Here is a 21,299-nt window from a genome sequence, read left to right as displayed (position 1 = left end):
AGGCAAATGTTTCAACCTGCTTAAAAGTCCATATTCTCATTTTTAGCTTCACCGTACAGTCACAGTAAGTTCATGGAAAAAGAGTCATAAAGTTTTAGTAAGGACATATGTAGGTCAAATAATTATGCTAAGACTTTCTTTTTTAATCAGAGCAAAATCAGGTAGGCTACCCATGATCTGTAACAGCTGTACAGCTGCAGGCGCCCTGAATCGTTTTTTTTACTCACCATCCTCCCATGGTAGAAGACCAGGCACGTTTGTTTCTGCACCGTAGCACACAGAGAAATACCTTTCCACTCCCTTCTGTGGAAAAAGAGCGCCTTCATAGTCCTGAGCTCTATGGTATGTTACATAATTTCCATTTCAAAAAAAGACTATTTTTGTAAGTTACTTTTCAACTTCTTTTGATGATTAAAAGGCTACACGTGAACATGTGTGACAACTTCCAAAAAAAGGTAAAAAAACAAAGCAACTGGACTTGTTTTCCGTAGTTGAAGACGTTTCGCTTCCTCTCCAGGAAGCTTTCTCAATTCAAAAAGTCTGGAGTAATGTGGAGTAACAAGCTTTATACAATTGGCAAACAAAGGCCTTGTAATGGCTTAGATAACATGCAAATTCAACCGAAACAGGACCACCCCTTAGTAATGGGCGGTCGTTAAAGCCATTAAGCCAGCAGATTGGACCACTGGCTTAATGGCCTTTGTTTGCCAATTGTATAAAGCTTGTTACTCCACATTACTCCAGACTTTTTGAATTGAGAAAGCTTCCTGGAGAGGAAGCGAAACGTCTTCAACTACGGAAAACAAGTCCAGTTGCTTTGTTTTTTACCTTTTTTTGGAATGACCATGACCTGGATGACTGAGAATCTTCACCAGCATGTGTGACGACAATGAGCATGTGCGCTTTTACAGTAAAGGTCCCTACTAATGGAGTGCAAGTTGATGAAACATCCCCACACACCCCCCCACCCACCTCCTCCCTCACCTTAAAAATGAATTTGGCTCAGACTGAGCCATGACTCAGACTGAAATGCTGTGTAAGTAGAACTGTGGGCCAGCGGTGGTTTCTGAACTGGCAGAATGGGAATGATCTAGGAGAAAGCTGGAAGCCGGACCCTTGCAGAATGACCAAAAATTTGGTTGTTTGGAATCGCCATTGAGTTGTACCAGTGAGACAGACAAAAAAAAACAACAGTCTGTCTACCTAAAACAAATGTTATTATACAAACTGGCTCCCCTGCAATCTTAATTTCTGCTTGATGTTATGTAAACACAATGGTCTGTGACATCTAAGGATCCCATCACTATCAAGTGCTATCTGGGACAGTTCAGACTACAACACACACACACACACACCCACACACACACACACACACACACACACACACACACACACACACACACACACACACACACACACACACACACACACACACACACACACACACACACACACACGATTATACTCAAACACACAGGCACAGTAAAAGTGGTCTGTGTGACCACCTTTACTGTGCTTTTTTCCCCTTACTCTGCTGCTTTCTGTTTTAGCTTTAGTGCCAGAAAGGTCAACAGAAACTTTAGCTTTCTTTGAATTTTTAGTGATGAATCTCATTATTTCTGTATGTTTGTTAGTGCATGAAAGAATTTTAGTCAAGGATTTATTTAGCTTATTCCTTTGTTTTTCCTATGTATGTCTGTAATGTTTTTCTGTTCATGTACAGCACTTTGAATGTCTTATTTAAACGTGCTATATAAATAGACTTACCTTACCTTATACAAGTACAAGCCACAAATATCTGGATGTCTCCATCACCCAAAATGGGAGCAAGTTATAGGATATAAATTATGCCGAAATAAATAGCATAAGAAAGATTAAAAAAATTGTCACTGTTAATAGTAGATTTTAGTTCTAGAATTGAGGTAGTGAAGATGGATCTGTTGCCAAATTTGGTCCATCTTTTTTACTGCTGATGTAACCCAGGGTATAAACCGCCTTGCTGCTCCATTGGTTAGAATGACAATTAGTCACATGGTGCATTCAGCCAATCAGTGCAACTGGAGTGGTTATTCAGGCCTGCTCCAGCTTTCCCAGTCAGGTGAGAGGGGGAGAGTTGGAGACAAAGGAGCTACAGGTTTGTGCTTACAAACAATTAGGTCAACTCTTTGTTTATTATGCACTTTAAAAACTTACAATATAAAAAAATCATGCAGATCTGCATACCCAGTGAGCTTGAAGCCAAGAAGTTGCCTTTTACTGAACTATATATGGAATTGGTGAGTATTGAACAATGTTTGTTTGTTTAGCATGTTGGTGGTAGTAGCCAATGCTAATTGTGTGTTTTATCAATTGTTACAGTTTAACTTCTTAAATTCATAATATGTGTTTAAGATGACATGACATGATGATATAAATGCTGATATCTTTATTTTGTCTGAAAGACTAGATGTGGATGTAATGGCATTTATTTATGTAAGTAAAAAGTCCAGTTAACTAGCAGACTGGTATTTTACTGGTCCTGTTTTATTTCAATACAGACCAGGTGATCCCTTTTTAGGGTTAAAAGGATGGTGAGCTTTTGACAACTGGCTGGGCCAGGAGAACCTGATATTCCCTCCATGCTGATCTGGTAGGAGGCTGATGGTCTGTAGCATTTTCCCCTTCCTTCTCATCATACAGACACACAATTCATGATTCATCTTTTCTCCGTTGGACACAATTTGCGCTTGGACATTTTTCACCTCAAATAACTGGACAATCAAACTATGGACTTTTGAAATGTGTGTCAGTCAGACATGGTGCTGACTGGTGGGGAAATGCAGATGTTTTGTGCACATTCATGAAGATCTACTGCAGTGTTGTATATATTTATTGTATTTATATTGTTTCGGTCTATGTATGTTTTGTGGTGTTTATTTTATTTTTTCCCCTTGCTTTAAAAATACATAATATTGAAAGCAGTTATTCCTTTGTATTGGTTTTTCATTAATCACTGACAACAGCTCCTGCAGACGAATTTAGACTTCTGATGTCATATGCGTTCTAGTCTTTAATATCTAAATTAGTGTTACACTACCAATCAAGGTCCCAGATTCTCGGTTCTTTAGTGCCAGAAAGAACCGAGAACAGTTCAGTCATTCACCCATTCACACACGCATTCACACCCTGACGGTGGTGAGCTATGTTAGTAGCTACAGCTGCCCTGGGGCAGACTGACAGAGGCGAGGCTGCCATACACCGGCGCTACCGGGCCCTCTGACCACCGCCAGCAGGCAATGTGGTCAGAAGGGTCGAGACATTCATGTGTGTAAAGTGTCTTGAGATGACATGCTTCATGAAATAAATAAAATTGAATTGAATTGAACAAGGAGGGTCTGTTAGGGAATATTATTGTGCTGTCCAAATGTGATGTTGTGTGTATTATTATACAAAGGAAGGGGATCACATAGTCAAGGAAATCCTAATAATATGTAAAGAGATTGTCAAAAAATATATACACTGTAAGGTGAGAGCAAACTTACCACGTGGCTCTCTTAAACCTATAAATTTAGACCTGGAAAGATAATACATTTACAAAATGAAGAGCTGAAGCAATAATTGCTTTGTGTAAACTCTTAAAGGGAAAAATGATCAAAATATTTCGTAAAATCAAAAGGGAATTCAGTTTCGATAACAGGTACCTGGTTTCACAGGCAAGACAATTTTATGATACAGAAATTTAAAAAGAGATCTCACCAGAAGGTCTTGTGTTGATATGTCTTGAGGGCTGCATTTTGATTTCAGATAAGCAAAATGGAATAAATTGGTTGTATGCTGAATAAAAATTGGAGCAGTGAGGATTCAGCTATTTAACAGTGAGTCATATTATATATGTAAGCCCAGCAATCTTTCAGTGGTTCTAAAGGGTGGTAGGAATTTGAAAGAAATACCAAAATGAAGGAATTGAGAGTATAACAGCAATGACACAATGTGAAAACATGAGTGCCAGAACCTCACCATGTTTTCTTTTTTTGGTCATGTACAAAACTGCAGCCATTTTGGGGTAGCTTTATTAAGACCTTTGAGGACTTATTTGATTTGAATAGAATGATGTTCCTGGGATTTATACCAGATGTCTTACCTAAGATTGAGGATGAATATAAATGATGGGCTGCATTATTGCATTATTGATTGAAGGACTAGCAAGTCCGCTGGGTTAACTCGCCACTTCTTCTAAAAATCAGCGTAGGAAGAGCCTGCTTTATTACTTTGTGGTGTGTATTTTATAAATTTGGAAACAGCCACCGATTAAAGTAAATTTTACAACCTTGACTTGGTTTTTTTTTTTTTTTTTTAACGAGAAATCTATCAGAAGTGAAGTGAAAGACTTAAAAATAGCATAAGAAGACCCTGTTTTATTAATTTGTGGTGTGCGCACAACACCGGACCTGGACGTAGCGCTGACGTCACGCGTGAACTACCCTATTGGCTGATTGTGTCATGTGATGTAAACAAAATGACCGCTACTTCGTTTGCTTCGTTAGCTTAGCTAGCTTTAAGGCTGTGTCCACTGCAAGTGCTGAGAGGTGTTTCTCGTCCCTCCGTCGTATCAAGACCTATCTGAGATCAACAATGACCCAGAAAAGACTAAATAGCTTTATGTGCGCCCACACACACAGGGATCTTTTGACCATAGTGGATGCTTTGAGGATAGGACTTCATCCAGCATAATGACAGACGGAGACAATTTTTCGGGAATATTTAGAGCAGGGGTGAGTTTGACTTTTCTTTTTAAAGTATTTTTATTCTGTAAATATTGTGTTAGCTGTAATATAATGATTGTAAGTGGAAATAAATACGGGGCGTGTGTGCTGGAACGTCAGAAAAAAAAGTTAAATGGGTAGTTCACTTTCATCCGGGTTTTTCGCGCATGCGTGCCGGACTGATGGGCCCGACCAATTTGAAATGCGTTCCGCGGTCCATGATGTGTATGTACTCAAAGTTCTAAGTATCCATTACAAAGAAACTAGGAAAATGTGCCTGAAGATACATTTTTACTTACTTTTAATTCATGCATGTGTCCTTGTGCAGTGAGAAGATATTGAAAGAGAATCCGCGCAGAAAGGTTGTATTTGCTGTCAGGAACATGAATAACAATCACATTTGCCATCTGGAAGAGAAAAGAGTAATTAGCCATTTCACAGGTAGTCTGCCCTGTGTCTAAGGTTATTGATGCACATGTTGATCTTTACTGAAGCTTTTTCAAAGTGTTACTCATTACATCTCAAATCATACTAAAAGAACTCACAATATTATACAGATTTCTAGCCTCTGTCTCTGCCAGAGTCAGTACAGCCACAAGTGGATAGTGATTCCTTGGCAAAGGCCCAAAATCTGTAATCCTCTGGTCAGCAGGGATGCATGTGTGACATTCCTTTTCATCCTCGCTATTGATACTGAAAATGTGAAGTCAAAGAAGCCAACAGTAGAAGCGGTAACAACCTTAATATCTCAGTCAACATGATAAAATTATTTTAACTTGATTCTTTTCTAACCAACAGTATCAAGTCAATGTCAGGCTCTGTCCCCATGAGATTAGGTGTATCCGCAAAGGTAGATTGCCGCTATGTTAACCAACAATAAGTGTGACAGAACTGGCTGAACTTATAGTGGAGGAGATAGAAGGAACAGCAGATGGAGCAAATTAACACGGGAGAGATGAGTAAAAGCAATTGGATTGAAGGAGAAGGATGACAATGAATTGGCAGGGGCAGGAGGATAACACAATCTAATAGGGAACATGAAGAATTGCCAGACATGAGGAAATAACCTAAGGAAGAGCAGGCAGGAAATAGAGATCTAACAGAACTACTGTAGTCACAATGAACATAAGCTGACTAAAACAGGAACCAAAATCTAACAGATACAAAAATACACAACTAACAAATACTGAGTAGAAAACTAAACTATTGACTGAAAGGATCTGAGGATAAACAATACTAAAGGTGCAAAACGTAAACATACTGCAGGATCCCCAAGGAGCTACAAGAAGTAATCAAACTCCTGGGGATCCTCTTTTTTTTAAACAATGACGTAGCTCTGCTTCCCTCTGTAACCTGCATGTGCCTCACTTTCACAAATAAAAAATGGTGCTGTCCAGTGTTGCGGCTTTGTTATGGCTGTTAGTATCATCCTCGGACTCTTCCTTTCTAAAGATCCCACTGTTGTGCAATTATACACTATTTAAAGTTATTTAATGTTTATTAAATAACCCTCATTGTCTGGTGATAATCAGCTCTTAAGCTGATATCAAGACGATGGTTGAAAGGGATGAATTCGAGCATTCGCAGCAACCATTTAAACTAGCGATCTTTTAACAGCAAACCCTGCACACACATAGAATAAAGGAGTGACAACTTCTTTTCAAGTTCAAGAATATAACAGAAATAATATGAACATCCAGAGAACGTCACTATGTAATGCTGTTTATCTGAATTGACACAACAAATCGATTAACAAATCCTTTCTACTAGGCTAGTGAAACTTAACTAAACTACTAGCAAAATGAAGATAAAAATTAAAGCTGCAAGTGGCGTCGATCGGCCTTCGCAGCCAAGCACTGCTCTGGCCTATTGGCCGGCGCTGGGGTTCACACCGCCGGCCACCCGCCACCGCAGAACATGTCACGCATTTTCCCTGCCGGTCCACCGGGCGATTCACACCAACGTGTGTGGCAGCGCTCCCCCACGACTCACAAAAAATCTGGTGCAGACCGGTCAATGCAGCGAGGAGATACGGCCGTTGAATAATGATAATGCCTTTGGCCACCGGGCCAGATTAAATCGTGGGGCGGGCCGGATTCGGCCCGCGGGCCGTACGTTTGACACCCCTGGTTTAAACATTAATTATTTAATGTGTTTAAGGGTTTCGTTTCGTCGTTCTTGCATTAAGACAGCTTTTATGAAACTTTGACGGTTAAATTGGTGGATACACACCCAAAAGTAATATTGTAAAAGTAACACTTTAGCAATTGGAATATTGCTAAGGTGTTACTTTAACAACCTTCCACATGTGTATGTTGTGTACCAACTTTCGTAATTCAAACTTAAAGCATGGCTTGGGGCTGATCATTTAAAATATTGTAGGTTCTCCACAATCACTATCGAACTATTTCCTTCTGGATAAATTTTCACCTAAACTAGTGCACTCTCACAAACTCCCACAGGTGCTGGGTCCCAGGTATTAAATGTTCACTTATATACAGAAAGGCTATAATTTATTTACTTTCTTTTACAGGTATCACATTACACATGTCAGCTTAAATAATACATATGATTTAGCGTGTTACACAATTGTATCTGTTGCTTTATGTCTGTTGGTTGTGCTGTTCTTTTTGTGTCTCTTTCCAGGTGATGGAGCAGACAGAGGACGTTTTATCATTCTCTTCCTTTTATCTCTTCTTTCTTTCACCTCTTCTTTCTTTTTTTTTTCTCGTTTTTCTTTTACTCTCCTACTAAAAAAAAAAAAATATATATATATATATATATATATATATATATATATATATATATATATATATATATATATATTTTCTAGGTGGCACTATAGAGAAATTAGGTCACGCCCAGGATTCCTGTCGGGGGGTAGATAAGGATGCATTCAAGTGAGTTTTAAGCAGCTCGGCCCAAAACTGTGGAATTCAGAGCCAAACGTATGGCAGCGGCGTTTAAGGTAACTTTGCCACGCCGCCACGCCGCCCTGCTTCATCGGATCCACTTGGGGCTGGAATCCACAACACACCAACATGTCTTCTGTCTCTGGACACAGGTTCATGTTGATTAGCACAGAGGGGTAACATAGCGACCGTTTACAACAAAACATGACACTTCCTATTGTCAGGGGGCGTGGCCTAAATTATGTCATCATTTGACCATTAGATATTGTAGAAGACCTGATGATGATCAATCACGGAAAGTTTGGTGCCTCTGTGTTTTTCTGTGTAGGAGATATAACGGTTTTCTTTTTGTGACGAGTAGGTGAACTTTGACCCCCACTAACCCCGTTTTGATAACTTTTAATTGGCCATGCCCTATGATGAGACTGGCCGAGTTTCAAGCCTATCACTCGAAATCCTTTGGAGGAGTTTGATCAAATACCAATGCTATAAACGTCAAAAATGGTGTCAAAATCAGACCTTCAATCTAAAATGGCCGACTTCCTGTGATACTTTTGACATTAATTGTAAATTATGAGCATCTTGGTGAGCTCTACAACTGTACCAAATTTCATGTCTCTACGACGAAGTAAGTGAATAGCAAAATATCTAGGTGGCGCTGTTGAGGCATTTTTCTTTAGATTTTTGTGAGGACCTTAAAATACAATTTTAAATAGTCACCTTGTATCCACCAAGTTTGGTGAGTTTTTGAATATGATAAAGCCCCCAAAAAGGCCCCTCGTTGGGGTGGCAGAATAATAAGAAGAAACAGTACAGAAACAATAGGCCTTCGCAGCGCTTTGCTGTTCGGGCCTAAATAAGCTAAGCTAAGTAACTATTTACATGCAAAACAAACAAAAGACAATGCCCCTATGCCCCATGTTTCAACATGTCACTTTCCCTCGTCTTGAACACTGCAGAATAGAGCACTGCTTTAAACTCCCATTTTATGGCATTTTTTTATGTGTCTGGGGGCAGGGTTATGCCTTTATATCAGTGTGAGTTACACTTTAAATAGTAAACAGAGCCCAACAGAATCTCTTACTGTGCCTCTGGTGTTATGCTCGGTTCAGTCAAGATTCCACTACTGGGATCGAAGTAAAAAGAGCAATCCTTGTTAATAATTCAGGCAGATACAGTGGGAATGCACACTCTATGTTACTGCAATGCACAATGCTGGAGCCAATGATGCACTCACTTTGTTTCATATAGTAATGAGCTCTACTAGCCATATAGATGTTACTCTGTCTTTTTTATGAAGGTCCTCATTTTTAATGTGAAATGAGTCTGAAAGTTCACAACTCTCTACTCACTAGGTCCCTCTAGTGTATAGCTCTGCAACTGCACTCAAGTTTTCACCAAACTGGTTCTCTACTGCTCCCCCTACAGGTGTTCTTTTGGCATTGCACCCAAATTGGACAGATCTTACCAGATTGAATGCCTTTTTCAGTGATCAGTTTATTATTTAATATATTGGCAGTAAAATATTTATAGTGTAGGCAAAACATAGATTGAATAAATATCAACCAAATATGTATTTTCCGGCTTTATGCATAAATAAAAATAGTTATATGCCTTCGGACTTATTCAATGCCCAGACAGGGAACATGATATTCAAGCTAGACATGATGTTGACATTTTTTGTAATATAATTAAACAATGTGTAGATGACAGAAGAGTCCTGGAGAAGCAGGTAACGGGTAGACATGAAAACAGATTGGTAACAGCGGGGATTATGGGCTTAACGGGCTGGTGACAGGATGAAAGCAGAGCTCAGCTCATTAAGGCTGCTGAACTCTTGGGAGGACAATTGAGCAGGAAAAGACCGCCTAATTTTGAAACTTGTACTGAGAAACGGTAAGAACAAGGTTGTATTCCGCATTACCAGGAGATGCTAAACTGTGAGATGAATCAAAATCCTCCACTGAAAAGTGCCTCAAAAGGAGGAAAAACCTCAAAGGTCACAAAACGTCAGCAGTCAGATTAGCCTCATTCAGTAACAAAGCCTCACCAAATCTGGGCCAAAACTGAACTTTTGACCACAAAGGGATCTAGTGCCATTTTCTATGGGTTGGTGACGCTATGGTGCCCAGAGTTATGGTGCAAGGAGCCTCCAACCGGCTCCTGGCAGGTTAAGAGGCCAGACAGCAGATGTCTCTGACGTTGATGGAACCCCTATTCAAACTTCTGTGCATGTTACTATGGTTCAATTGCTGCACCCAACTCAGCAGCAGAAAAAGATAGCTTTTAAGCTTTTGATGAAAAAGAGTCGTTGCTTCCAGCCTATGCCTAATAAAAGGCCTCAGTCGTCATGTTAGGGTTGAGTTCTGGCACTTGCCAACAGGTAATGTAGAAAAGGGGAGGTCTCGTTTTAATCGTCTAATCAGGCTTTTAACAACTGTAACACACACATCCAGATCGGATCTGTTATGTTCGTGTTTGGCAATTACCAGGCCTCTTGTCTTGCTCAGATTCTTTTATTCAAGTCTCCTTTCATGGATCTTCTCACACAGGTTTCTCACAGGTGTATCATCAAGACTCTCTCTGCTTCTGTTGTCCTATTCTTTACATTTATGCATTCACATAAACTCATGATCGCCATCTAGTGGACCTAAACATAATTCATTCAATCATTACATCCTCCTTTCTTTAAAGTAAGAATGTTACAAAAATAATCCTATCAAAGAATAACAACAGACATTGTATGAAACCTATAGAGCATAATACCACATAAATATAATGAAGCTTACTTCACTTTCACCTATCCTAATTAACACTCATTTAAAAACATGAATTACAATATGCAGACATTTTAACTCAGCGACAATTTCGTCTCAGAACTTGTCCATCTTCAGTTTTCACTTCAAATGAACGTGGAGCTACTTCCTGCAGAATAGTTGCTTTAGTATTCCATCCCTTATCATCCTGAATCCTTACTGGGTCCTTGTATGACAGTGGGGGTAGAATCTTAGCTGATCTGTCATAATATGACTTTTGTTTTGCTTTCTGCTTTCGTAACTTGTACTCCAACTTTGACGATTTCTTTGCACCTTGTTCTTTACTTTCATAACTTGGTAGAGTTGTACGAATCTTCCGATTCATCAAAAGTTCAGCAGGTGAAAATCCACATTGCAATGGTGATGATCTGTAGCTTAATAAAGCTAAATACGGGTCAGAGTTACCATCTGCAGCTTTCTTCAGAAGTTGCTTAAGAATATGAACTCCTTTCTCCGCTTTTCCATTCGATTGAGCATACTGAGGACTTGATGTTACATGCTTAAAATCATACTGTTCCACAAACTTTTGCCATTCTCTACTACTAAAACATGGTCCATTGTCACTCACCACAATATGTGGAATCCCATGCCTTGCAAAGATTGATTTAGTATGAGTTATGACACAATTTGATGAAATATTCGCTAACAGAGCCATCTCCGGATAATTTGAATAGTAATCAATGATCACTAAATAATCTTTACCTTTAAAATGAAACAAATCCATTCCCACTTTCAGCCATGGTGATGTTGGAATGTCAGTTGTTATCATAGGTTCCTTGCACTGTCTGTTTCTAAATGTCTGACATGTGTCACATTTACTTATTAACAACTCAATATCCTTGTTCAATCCAGGCCAGAAAACTGATTCCCTAGCTCTTCTTTTACATTTTTCAATGCCCAGGTGACCCTCATGAATCCGCTGTAGAATGTCCTGTCTTAACTCTTGTGGAATCACAATTCTGTTGTTTTTCAGTAACAGCCCATTCACCACGCTTAGGTCAGCTTTAACTTTGAAGAACTGGGAACATGAGCCTATTGGCCATCCTTCATCCATATTCTGCATGACCAACTGTAACTCTGTATCCTTAGCTGTTGCTTCAATTATTTGCTGTAACTTGCCATCTGACACAGGCAACACAGTGGACACCAAATTCACATGGCACTGAATATCCTCTTCAGTTGAACTCACACTTTTGTCCGTAGGGGCTCTAGACAGAGCATCTGCAAGAATCAGATGCTTCCCTGGAGTGTAGATCAGCGTAAATTCATACCTCAGCATCTTCATCATAAGCCTCTGAATCCTTGGTGACATCTCGTTCAGATGTTTTTTTATGATGGAAACCAAGGGTCGGTGATCAGTTTCAACTAAAAAAGATGGCAGACCATACACATAGTTATGAAACCGTTCAAGTCCATAAGCCAGCCCCAAACATTCTTTTTCTATTTGAGCATATCTGCATTCAGCTTTCGTCATGGCTCTGGACGCATAAGCCACTGGCTTCCAATGTTCATTCTCAGCCTGAAGAAGAACTGCTCCAAGCCCATCTTTTGAGGCATCTGTAGACAGTTTTATTTTTTTAGTTGGATCGTAGAAGGTGAGCACTGGTTCCGTAGTCAGATATTTTTTAGTTCCTTCCACTCTTGTTCATGAACTTCTGTCCACTGGAACTTACTATCGTTGCACAGGAGTCTGCGAATGTTTGTCATTTTTGCACTCAAATTGGGAATGAATTTTCCTATAAAATTAATCATCCCCATAATGCGCAGGACACCCATTTTGTCGACAGGCGGTGGCATCTTCAAGATGGCTTGTATTTTATCTTTATCTGGTTGAACACCTTGGGCAGATAGTTTGTCTCCGAGAAACATAATTTCTTCGACGCAAAACTCACATTTATTTTTATTGAGCTTCAATCCATTTTTCCGTATGCGCTCCATGACGCGTCTCAATCTGTCATTGTGTTCTTGAGCTGTTGATCCCCAGATAATGATGTCATCAATGTAGACTCTCACTCCTTCCAAGCCTTCTATGATCTGCTCCATTGCTTTATGGAATATCTCTGGTGCCGATTTTATCCCAAAAGGAAGTCTTAGAAAACAGTATCTTCCAAAAGGTGTGTTAAAGGTACAATACTTGGTACTGCTTTCATCCAGCTTTACTTGCCAGAACCCTTGTGATGCATCTAACTTGGTGAAATAACTTGCTCCAGCCATCTCACTGATTATTTCCTCTCGAGTGGGTATTTGATAATGTTCTCTCCTGATGTTCTCATTTAAATCTTTTGGATCCATGCATACTCTTAATTCTCCATTCTTCTTCTTTGTAACCACTATGGAATTAACCCAATCTGTAGGCTCTTCCACCTTCTGAATGACTCCCAACTTGGCCATTCTGTCCAATTCATTTTTCAACCCCTCTCGCAGTGGTGCTGGTATGCGACGAGCAGCATGCACAACAGGCAGAGCGCCCTCTCTCAGCTGAATCTTGTATGTGCAGGGTACAGCACCTAGTCCTTTAAAGACATCCTCATAATCCTGAAGCATTGCATCCACAGGGTTATTAGATTCATTTAATTCAGTATTTATGTGATAAACTCTTTTCACCAGTCCAAGTTCTTCACAGGATTTATCACCTAAAAGTGACTCACGATCTTCCTTTACAACTGAGAAGAACACACAATGTTTTGTTCCTTTAACTGTCACATTCAGCTGACATGTTCCAATGCACTCAATTGATTGTCCATTATAGTCTCTTAGACCCGACTTTACTTCTTTTAGATGAGGTTTTACTTGCATTTCTTTTATATCGGACATACTTATGAGATTCGCCTTCGCACCTGTGTCCAATCTGAACTTAACCATGGTTCCATTTATCAACAAAGGCATTATCCATTTATCATCTCTGTCAACACGCTGCACTTTTTCTGACTCATTTTCACAGCTCACAACACCAATAAAGAATGTATCACTTAGGTCAGTATCATCTACTAAGTTTACACGATTCCTCTTCTTGTCTTCTTTCCTCTTCATAAAGCATTGCTTTGCAAAATGATTCTTTCCACGGCAATTTAAACACTGCTTACCGTAAGCAGGACATTGTCTCACTTTATGCCGTGATCCACAGCGCTTACAGTTGATAACGGCTTCTTCTTGCAGCTGCCCCGTCTGTGCATGTCGTTTCCTCTGACAGGACACCACTCCTACTGCTGCTGCTCCATCACTGAACTGTGAAGTAGTTCCTGTTGAAAGTTCAGAAAATGTCCTTACTTGCTGTAGAGACAGTTCACTTGTCCGACACATCTTTACTGCTGTTTCCAGGTTCAGTTCAACTTCTCTCAGCAGTCTCTCTCTGAGCTTCCCATCACGTACTCCAAAGACGATCTGATCTCTGATCATCGAGTCCTTCAGCAGACCAAAATTGCACGACTGAGCTTTCACTTTTAGGTCTGTCAGAAAGTTATCGAAGGGTTCATGCTGAGTCTGCATTCGGGAACAAAACACATATCTCTCATAACATTCATTCTTCTTAGGAGAACAGTGATCATCAAATTTACTTAGCACAACATCCAACTTTTCTTTGTCTTCTGGTTCATCAAACACAAATGTGTTGTAGACTTCCAAAGCCTGCGCTCCTGCTATGGTCAGCAACATTGCTACCTTTCTTGGCTCCGGCTTTGTCTCCAACCCCATTGCGGCGACATACAGTTGAAAGCGTTGTTTGAAAGCACGCCAATGCTCATCCACATTTCCTGTCAGCTTCAAGCTCTCCGGTGGTTTCAGCTCCATGGTCGGCCTTTCAGTTCATTCCTGACACCATGTTATGTTCGTGTTTGGCAATTACCAGGCCTCTTGTCTTGCTCAGATTCTTTTATTCAAGTCTCCTTTCATGGATCTTCTCACACAGGTTTCTCACAGGTGTATCATCAAGACTCTCTCTGCTTCTGTTGTCCTATTCTTTACATTTATGCATTCACATAAACTCATGATCGCCATCTAGTGGACCTAAACATAATTCATTCAATCATTACAGGATCCTCCTAGCCCTAGCAGCAGGGTCCAACACACTCCCATTCCTGGTGTGGCAGTTGAGCACAGCGATGGACCATTGTGCGAGCTGTAGGATATAGTTAAAAGATCATGCATGTAACAGTCTCTTGGTCAGCTCTTCCCGTTTTGCAAAATGGCGGATCTTCCCTAATGACTCTATTCAAAGTTCCTGCTGGTACCAGTTTATGCCCCATTTTAAATGGCCTTGGGGACCAATTAATGCTTATTATGGGAGGATATTTAAGGACTCATAGAAGATGGCGCATAACAAATGATGGCCTCCGACGTCCATCACACCCCCCACAGCACAATTGTTTTTTTGGGGTCTCTGTGGAGCCCTAAGGTCTAATGTTCTGGGGCCATTTATATCTTGCAGAATGAAGTGACAAAGTAATGCATGGGTTCCTGTTCTTCATATCATTTACGCCTTTTTAACGGTACCAAGCATGTCCAGATCAGATTCTGCAGTGTGAAGCAATGGGTTCAAACCACTGAGCTATATAATACACTGGAGTGCTAATCACCGTCTGTTTGAACGAGTCGCTTTGAAGCCACCAGCCGCCATATTGGTACTCCCTATTTTCCCCCAGTAACTAGGGAATATGTGCGCTACAACATCGAATAACGAGGATTTTCTCATGTTCAGGGGGGGCTTAAGACTTTTAAAATGTAAAATGCCATATACTTTTATGTTATGTTCTAAAACTATCAAGTACTGAGAAAGTCATGTGCTGAAATATTTTGCATTTTATTCATTTAAATATATATGTTTAACATTTATATATAAATAACAATATACAAAAACATATATTTACATATGTGTATACATACTTATATATGCATATATATATATATACACATTTAATATAAATAACATGTAAAATATTTCAGCACCTAATTTCCTAGTAGTTGATAGTGTTAGTACATCCACTGACTGTAGAATTACCTGTGAAACGTTTTCACACAGCCAGAAAACTGCTTGTTGTTGCAACCAAATCCTATGGGATTCTGAGAGAGTAGGGAGTAGCAAGATGGCGGCCAGTGACTTCAGTTTTTCGGCAAAATCAGCACTCCAGTGTATTATATATGTGACCTCAGGTACCGTTTCTATGCGTTAGACCCTTTTTGTACCAGGTCAAGGAAGTTGCAAGGAATAGCAGAGGCACGGTTTCCCATTAAATATATGATTTATTAAATATACAGGTACCAAGAAACAGAAATCAATGTATTTTATTGTACACAAAAAAAACTAACTAGTTTAAAAGTGAGCACCTATGCTGGTCTGGATCCTGCTAACTGTGAAGAAAAGTTAAAAACCCAGTTGAATTAATTAGATCCCTTGGGAGGGGGGGGGGGGGGGGGGGGGGGGAGAACAACTACAAAACACAAACTGAATTCACCTTAGTGTTCCCCAACAAAAACACACTCACTCCAAAACCTTGGTGCATATAATACAAAAAGAAAACAAACTCTCCTCCCACTAATCCCTTTAACTCAATCTGAATAAAACCAGCGCAGGATCCAGGGACAGCATAGGGCCCCAGGTGGGTCGAACCCAGACAGCAGCCGAAGAATACAACTCCTCCCCTGCTTTTACTAACACTAAAAGAGAAAGAAAACAACAAAACAATCTGGAACCGTGGTGAAACGGTAATTAAGATGGGACCAAACAACCAAAGAAACAGTAGCAAAACAGAACTAAAATTCCAACTGAAACAGTAACAGGTCAGCCTGCACACAAAAGAAATCATGTTAAAAACAGCACTTTAAACATCCAGATAGCCTGGAACTGTCAATTTACCTCTAGTCTGAAAAAAACAGTCCACGGTTCTTTGTGTTTGCCTGCAAAAAGGGTTGCCTAAAATAATCAAAAGGAAGGATTAACCAAATCATTCTGCAGCAATCTCATGCTCAATGATAGCCATACCTTACAGGAATCCTCTGCCTCGAATGTGCTTTCCTTACCCATTTGCCCCCTTTTAACTGGAAAGGCTGATTGCCTCTCATTAACCCCCAGCTGCGCACGATCCCAGTGTCCTCCATATATGGCAGGAGGGAGAGTGTGCAGCACTATGCTTCTGGGACAGAATGCCCCGGCTACATATAGCTCAGTGGTTCAAACACACTCATTCTGAGAGGCCTTAAGTTCCTTTTTGACTACATTCAAATGTATTAAAGGGCCCTTTTATGGTCTAATTGAAATTACCTTGGTAATAAATGATGGCTGCTTGTGGGACATAGAAGTGGCTAATTAGGAAATGGTTGGTGTTGTTTTGATGGTCTGATTAGCCTTGTTTCAACAGTGCCAAGAAAACCTCAAAAGAACATTCCTATAATGACCAGGACCCCGAAACACACTCCATTTTGGACATGTTCCTCAATAGTATTACTTTAGTGAGCTTTTAAACAGCAGTCCCTCAGCCCCTGGAGCAGTTACAGACCCCAAATTCGCAGGCCATGTTTCTCTTGCAGTCTGGAACGTGCTTGGAAATCTAGGTGGCTCTATATTAAGTACAATTTTCCCAGATGTCTCTTCAGTAGCAAAGTGTCTTTTAGTTCTCCTACAAACCTACCTGTATCATTTAAAATTGATAAAATTGGTTGAGTTTGTTGTAGAGGGCTGATTTTCACAAATGCTGTTCAGAGCATTAGCCTGAGTGGATTCTGTGAGTTTGGTATCACTGGACCATTTTATCTGGGCGTGGCAGGGGCAAGAATTGGCAAAAAATTTACCTTTGACACCTCATAACAGAGACGCATTGTCCAATGTAGCCTGCATTTGTTGTGCAGCTTCCCCCTTAAAGCTTCTACAAAGTAGGCGGAGCCAAACTTTCTATGACCTTCCTACAGCTACTTTGGGTTAGCAACATGAAAGTCCTTAATGGCTAATGCGGTTGTATTCCGCATTACCAGGAGACACTACACTGTGAGATTAATCAAAATCCTCCACTGAGAAGTGCCTCGAAAAGGGGAAAAACCTGAAAGGTCACAAAAGGTCAGCAGTCAGACTGGCCTCCTTCAGAAACAAAAGCCTCACCAAACCTTAGACAAAACTGAACTTTTGACCAAAAAGGGATCTTATGCCATTTTCTACAGGTTGGTGGCAGTATGGGGCCGGGTGGGTAATCTCTGGGCCTCCAACTGGGTCCTAACAGGTTTGGAGGCCAGATGGCAAATTTATCCCTCTGACATTAAGGGAACCCCTACTCAGCCTTCAATGCATGCTCCTATTGTTCACTTGCTGCCCCCACTCAGCCCCAGAAAAGGATAACTTTTAAGCTTTTGATAAAGGAGAGTCGTTGCTTCCAGCCTATGCCTAATAGAAAGCCTCAAAGGCCTCAGTCGTCATGTTAGGGTTGAGTTCTGGCACTTGCCAACAGGTTATAGAGAAAAGGGAGGTCTTGTTTTAATCGTCTAATCAGGCTTTTAAAAACTGTCACACGCACATCCAGATCGGATCTTACTAGCCCTAGCAGCCGGGTCAAACAAACTCCCATTTCTGGTGCATCTGTGGAGCACAGAAACCTTCCTACAGCTACTTAGGTTTAGAAACATGACAGTCCTAAGCCGCTAATGGGGTTGTGTTCCGCATTATCAGGAGGTGCTACACTGTGAGATTAATCAAAATCCTCCACTGAAAAGTGCCTCAAAAAGGAAAGGGAAAAACTTAAAAGGTCACAAAAGGTCAGCAGTCAGATTTGCCTCCTTCAGTCACAAAGCCTCACCAAATCTGGGCCAAAACTCAACTTTTGACCAAAAAATAATCTTATGCCACTTTCCATAGGTTGGTGATGCTATGGGTGGGTCATTTCTGGGCCTCCAACCTGGTCCTAGCAGGTTCAGAGGCCAGATGGCAAATGTATCCCTCTGACATTGAGGGAACCCCTATTCAACCTTCTGTGCATGCTCCTATTGTTCACTTGCTGCCCTCCACTCAGCCCCAGAAAAGGATAACTTTTAAGCAGCAAAACCCTCTCCCACTTGCAGCAGGAAGGCAAAACAAGTGTTTCACAAAATGGCGGATTTTCCGTCATAATTCCATTCAAAGATCTTGCTGGTATCACTTTAGGCCCCATATAAAATGACCTTGGGGACTAATTAATGCTTATTATGGGCAGATATTTAAGAAATCGTGTATCTTGTTTTCTTCCTGTAAAGTAATAATTTTTATTTTGGATTCCTGAGTTTTAACATTTTGGACAGTAGATTTATTTGCTGTTTAAAATACGTGTAAAGAAGAATTGTTGTTATGATGAAATATATGACAGCCTCAGTTAAAATTATGACACAAACCTTTATCAATAAATTCATCAAAATGGGCTTTTTAGGACAGTACAGCATGTTTATTATATATAAACAAAATATTTAATGCCAATGATAACTAAATTAAAAAATAATCATACAGAAAAACTAAAAAGGAATCCCAATCAATATGCCCCTAGAATAAAAGTGAATGCAAAGTCTTTTGTTAAAATTATTAATTTATCAGGGGGTTATAAATCAGAGCCACACAACCTCAAGCTTTCAATTTTAGTGCAGCATTGGTTTATTCTTCAGTGCATTAATCAGTAAAACGTAAAAAACATGTTTGTTTTCAAATCTTAAGTACATTTACTTCCTAATTACTAAAAATGTCAAAAAAGTTGGTTGAACTCCTCAGTCCTCACACTGATGGTAAAAAACTTTTTTGGTAATTTTAATTATTTTGCAAAATCTGAAGTGGTGTATTGTGTGTGGGTGACACCTAGTGACAGAAAATAAAAACTTTATCTGTCTAAGTAGCTCAGAACTACCGGCCCTCACTTTGTAGGTGTTTTTCCTCGGTCCATATGTGTGTGTGTGTGTGTGTGTGAGTGTGAGTGTGAGTGTGAGAGAGAGAGAGAGAGAGAGAGAGAGAGAGAGAGAGAGAGAGAGAGAGAGATAGGAGAGAGACTGAGCGAGAGATCTAGAGCTAGCTAGGAGAGCTATAGCTATAGCGACATAGCGATCAGCCGCCTCTAGCTATCTCTATGCATCTCTCGCTCTCGATCTCGCTCTCGCTATCGCTCATAAGCCACTTCTCGCTCTCTGGATCGCTCCTCGCTCGCTCTCTCTCGTCGGCTCGCTCTCGCGGCTCTCTTCTCGCCCGAGTCCTCGCCGCCCTTTTTTCCGCTCCCCCCGCCTTGTGGTGCCTTCTTCCCGGGAAGGAGAAGCAACTGGTGGACCTCAGAGAACTTGAGCACTACAGAATTAATCTATTCAAGTGAAAAACTGCCTGCTGAGGTGGTGAAAAGAAAATTACACCCAAAATGTCCTATGCTGGCTTCATTTGCTTAAGCATACCTCTCAATCCATGCTACTTCTGTTGTGAGGCTGTCTTTTTAAACTGCAGGGAACATAGTTAGTACCCAAAGGTCACAGTTATGGCCAGAAAATGTGGACATGGTTATTTTCATGAAAAAGAGCATGGCAATTAAATAGGCAGGGCGGAATGTTACTTGTAATTTGTGAATCTGACATTGAGGCAATTCAGTTTGATTGAAATTCAAAAATATTTTGTTAATTCCACAAAATTCAACATTTTAACTCTTCAAGCATTTAAAAATTCTACCTAGTTTGCACTTTCTCTTTTTTAGGTAAAGAGTACAATATGTTAGGAAATTAAATCTAAAAAAGAAAAGCAATGTTGTACTTAATGGTTTATTTATGTTTTATTCATGTTCAGATTTTGGAATGTTCAGTTTGAATTTGATATTTTAATAAGAACATAGGTCATGGATGGTTAACACACTGTTCTAAAGTCTGACAAGAATCCTGATATAAGGACAATACTTTTTTTAGGTAAAGTCTATAAAACTGCAGAATAAAGACCTTTTCAGCATAACTTTGAACTTTAAAATTTTTAAAATTTTCAGTATTACTGAAATCTTGTCCCATTTTGTTCTCATGAATTCAATAGTGTGTTTCATCTTATGAGTTTTACATACGGTTACAACCCTACTCTGCAACAAATTGCCTAACATATTACCTCAAACAAAAAAACTTTGTCAATTTGTCGTTACCTCCAAATGTAAAGGATACTTGAAAGTTTCATGGTAGTGAAAGCGAAGGTGCAGTGCTTCAAGGAAGTGTTGAGAACTGGTGAGCCTCAAGGTTTGTTGATGGGTGTGCAGTGCTGCTTGTAGAGCACTGACTTCACAGCCCCAGAAACAGCTCAGTACACAAGGCTCCAGACAGCAAGTTCTCAGTGACACACCATCTATAATTGGAGAGGATACTGAGTTAGAGCTAGGGCGTTGGATAACTGGATGCATTGTACAAATACAGAGAACATTTGCAGAAAAGATCCAGAACTGTGTATTTATAGCTTTTTAGAGCTGTATGCTGGTGTAGATTCTCAGTCATCCAGGATATGACAATCCTGAGTCCTGGAGTAGAAGGCAGCTGGACTTCTTCTCTTGTTTCCTGGAGGGATGCACTGATCCACATTTGTTTCACTTGCAAACAAATCCCGATGCCATAATTTAGATATCTGCCGATAGTACTATTCAAAGAGCCCTCGGACTCTGATACAAACTTGTATGCTCTAATGTGTGGGAAAAAACTGTAAATACTAAGGTCTGATGTATATGTGTCATGTTTTTTGTGTGTATCCTAAGCTGGTGTCTGCCTCAAAGGTAATTTCACCATGGTAAGGGTTAGGGTGGGAATAAAAGATTCTTGATTCTGAGCTGTTTTGTTTAATGTTATTATCATCATATTGTTGATTTGTTTTTAAGAGGGTTTTTAAGAGTTTTTAATAA

The 21,299-nt window shown here is 40.0% G+C and overlaps 1 protein-coding gene across 5 annotated transcripts in view; it reads right to left on the bottom strand.

Annotated features, from left to right (window-relative positions):
• The window catches only part of cgrrf1 (cell growth regulator with ring finger domain 1), a 75,233-nt gene that overhangs the window by 12,438 nt on the left and 41,496 nt on the right, over positions 1-21,299 (bottom strand). For 2 of the 5 annotated variants that reach the window (XM_036148771.1, XM_036148774.1), the window contains exons 3-5: positions 20,578-20,755; positions 5,288-5,435; positions 5,042-5,149 (exon numbers count right to left, since the gene is read on the bottom strand). In XM_036148771.1, the coding sequence (XP_036004664.1) occupies positions 5,042-5,149; positions 5,288-5,435; positions 20,578-20,755 (434 nt within the window). Of the gene's footprint in view, positions 1-227; positions 304-5,041; positions 5,150-5,287; positions 5,436-20,558; positions 20,756-21,299 lie in introns of all 5 variants that reach the window. The other 3 variants (XM_036148773.1, XM_036148772.1, XM_036148775.1) reach the window with 3 other exon arrangements.

Source organism: Fundulus heteroclitus, chromosome 16, assembly GCF_011125445.2.
Source record: "Fundulus heteroclitus isolate FHET01 chromosome 16, MU-UCD_Fhet_4.1, whole genome shotgun sequence".
NCBI classification, from domain to species: Eukaryota; Metazoa; Chordata; class Actinopteri; order Cyprinodontiformes; family Fundulidae; genus Fundulus; species Fundulus heteroclitus.
Note: the sequence above shows the minus strand (reverse complement) of the source record. Positions and strands in the feature narration are given on the sequence as shown.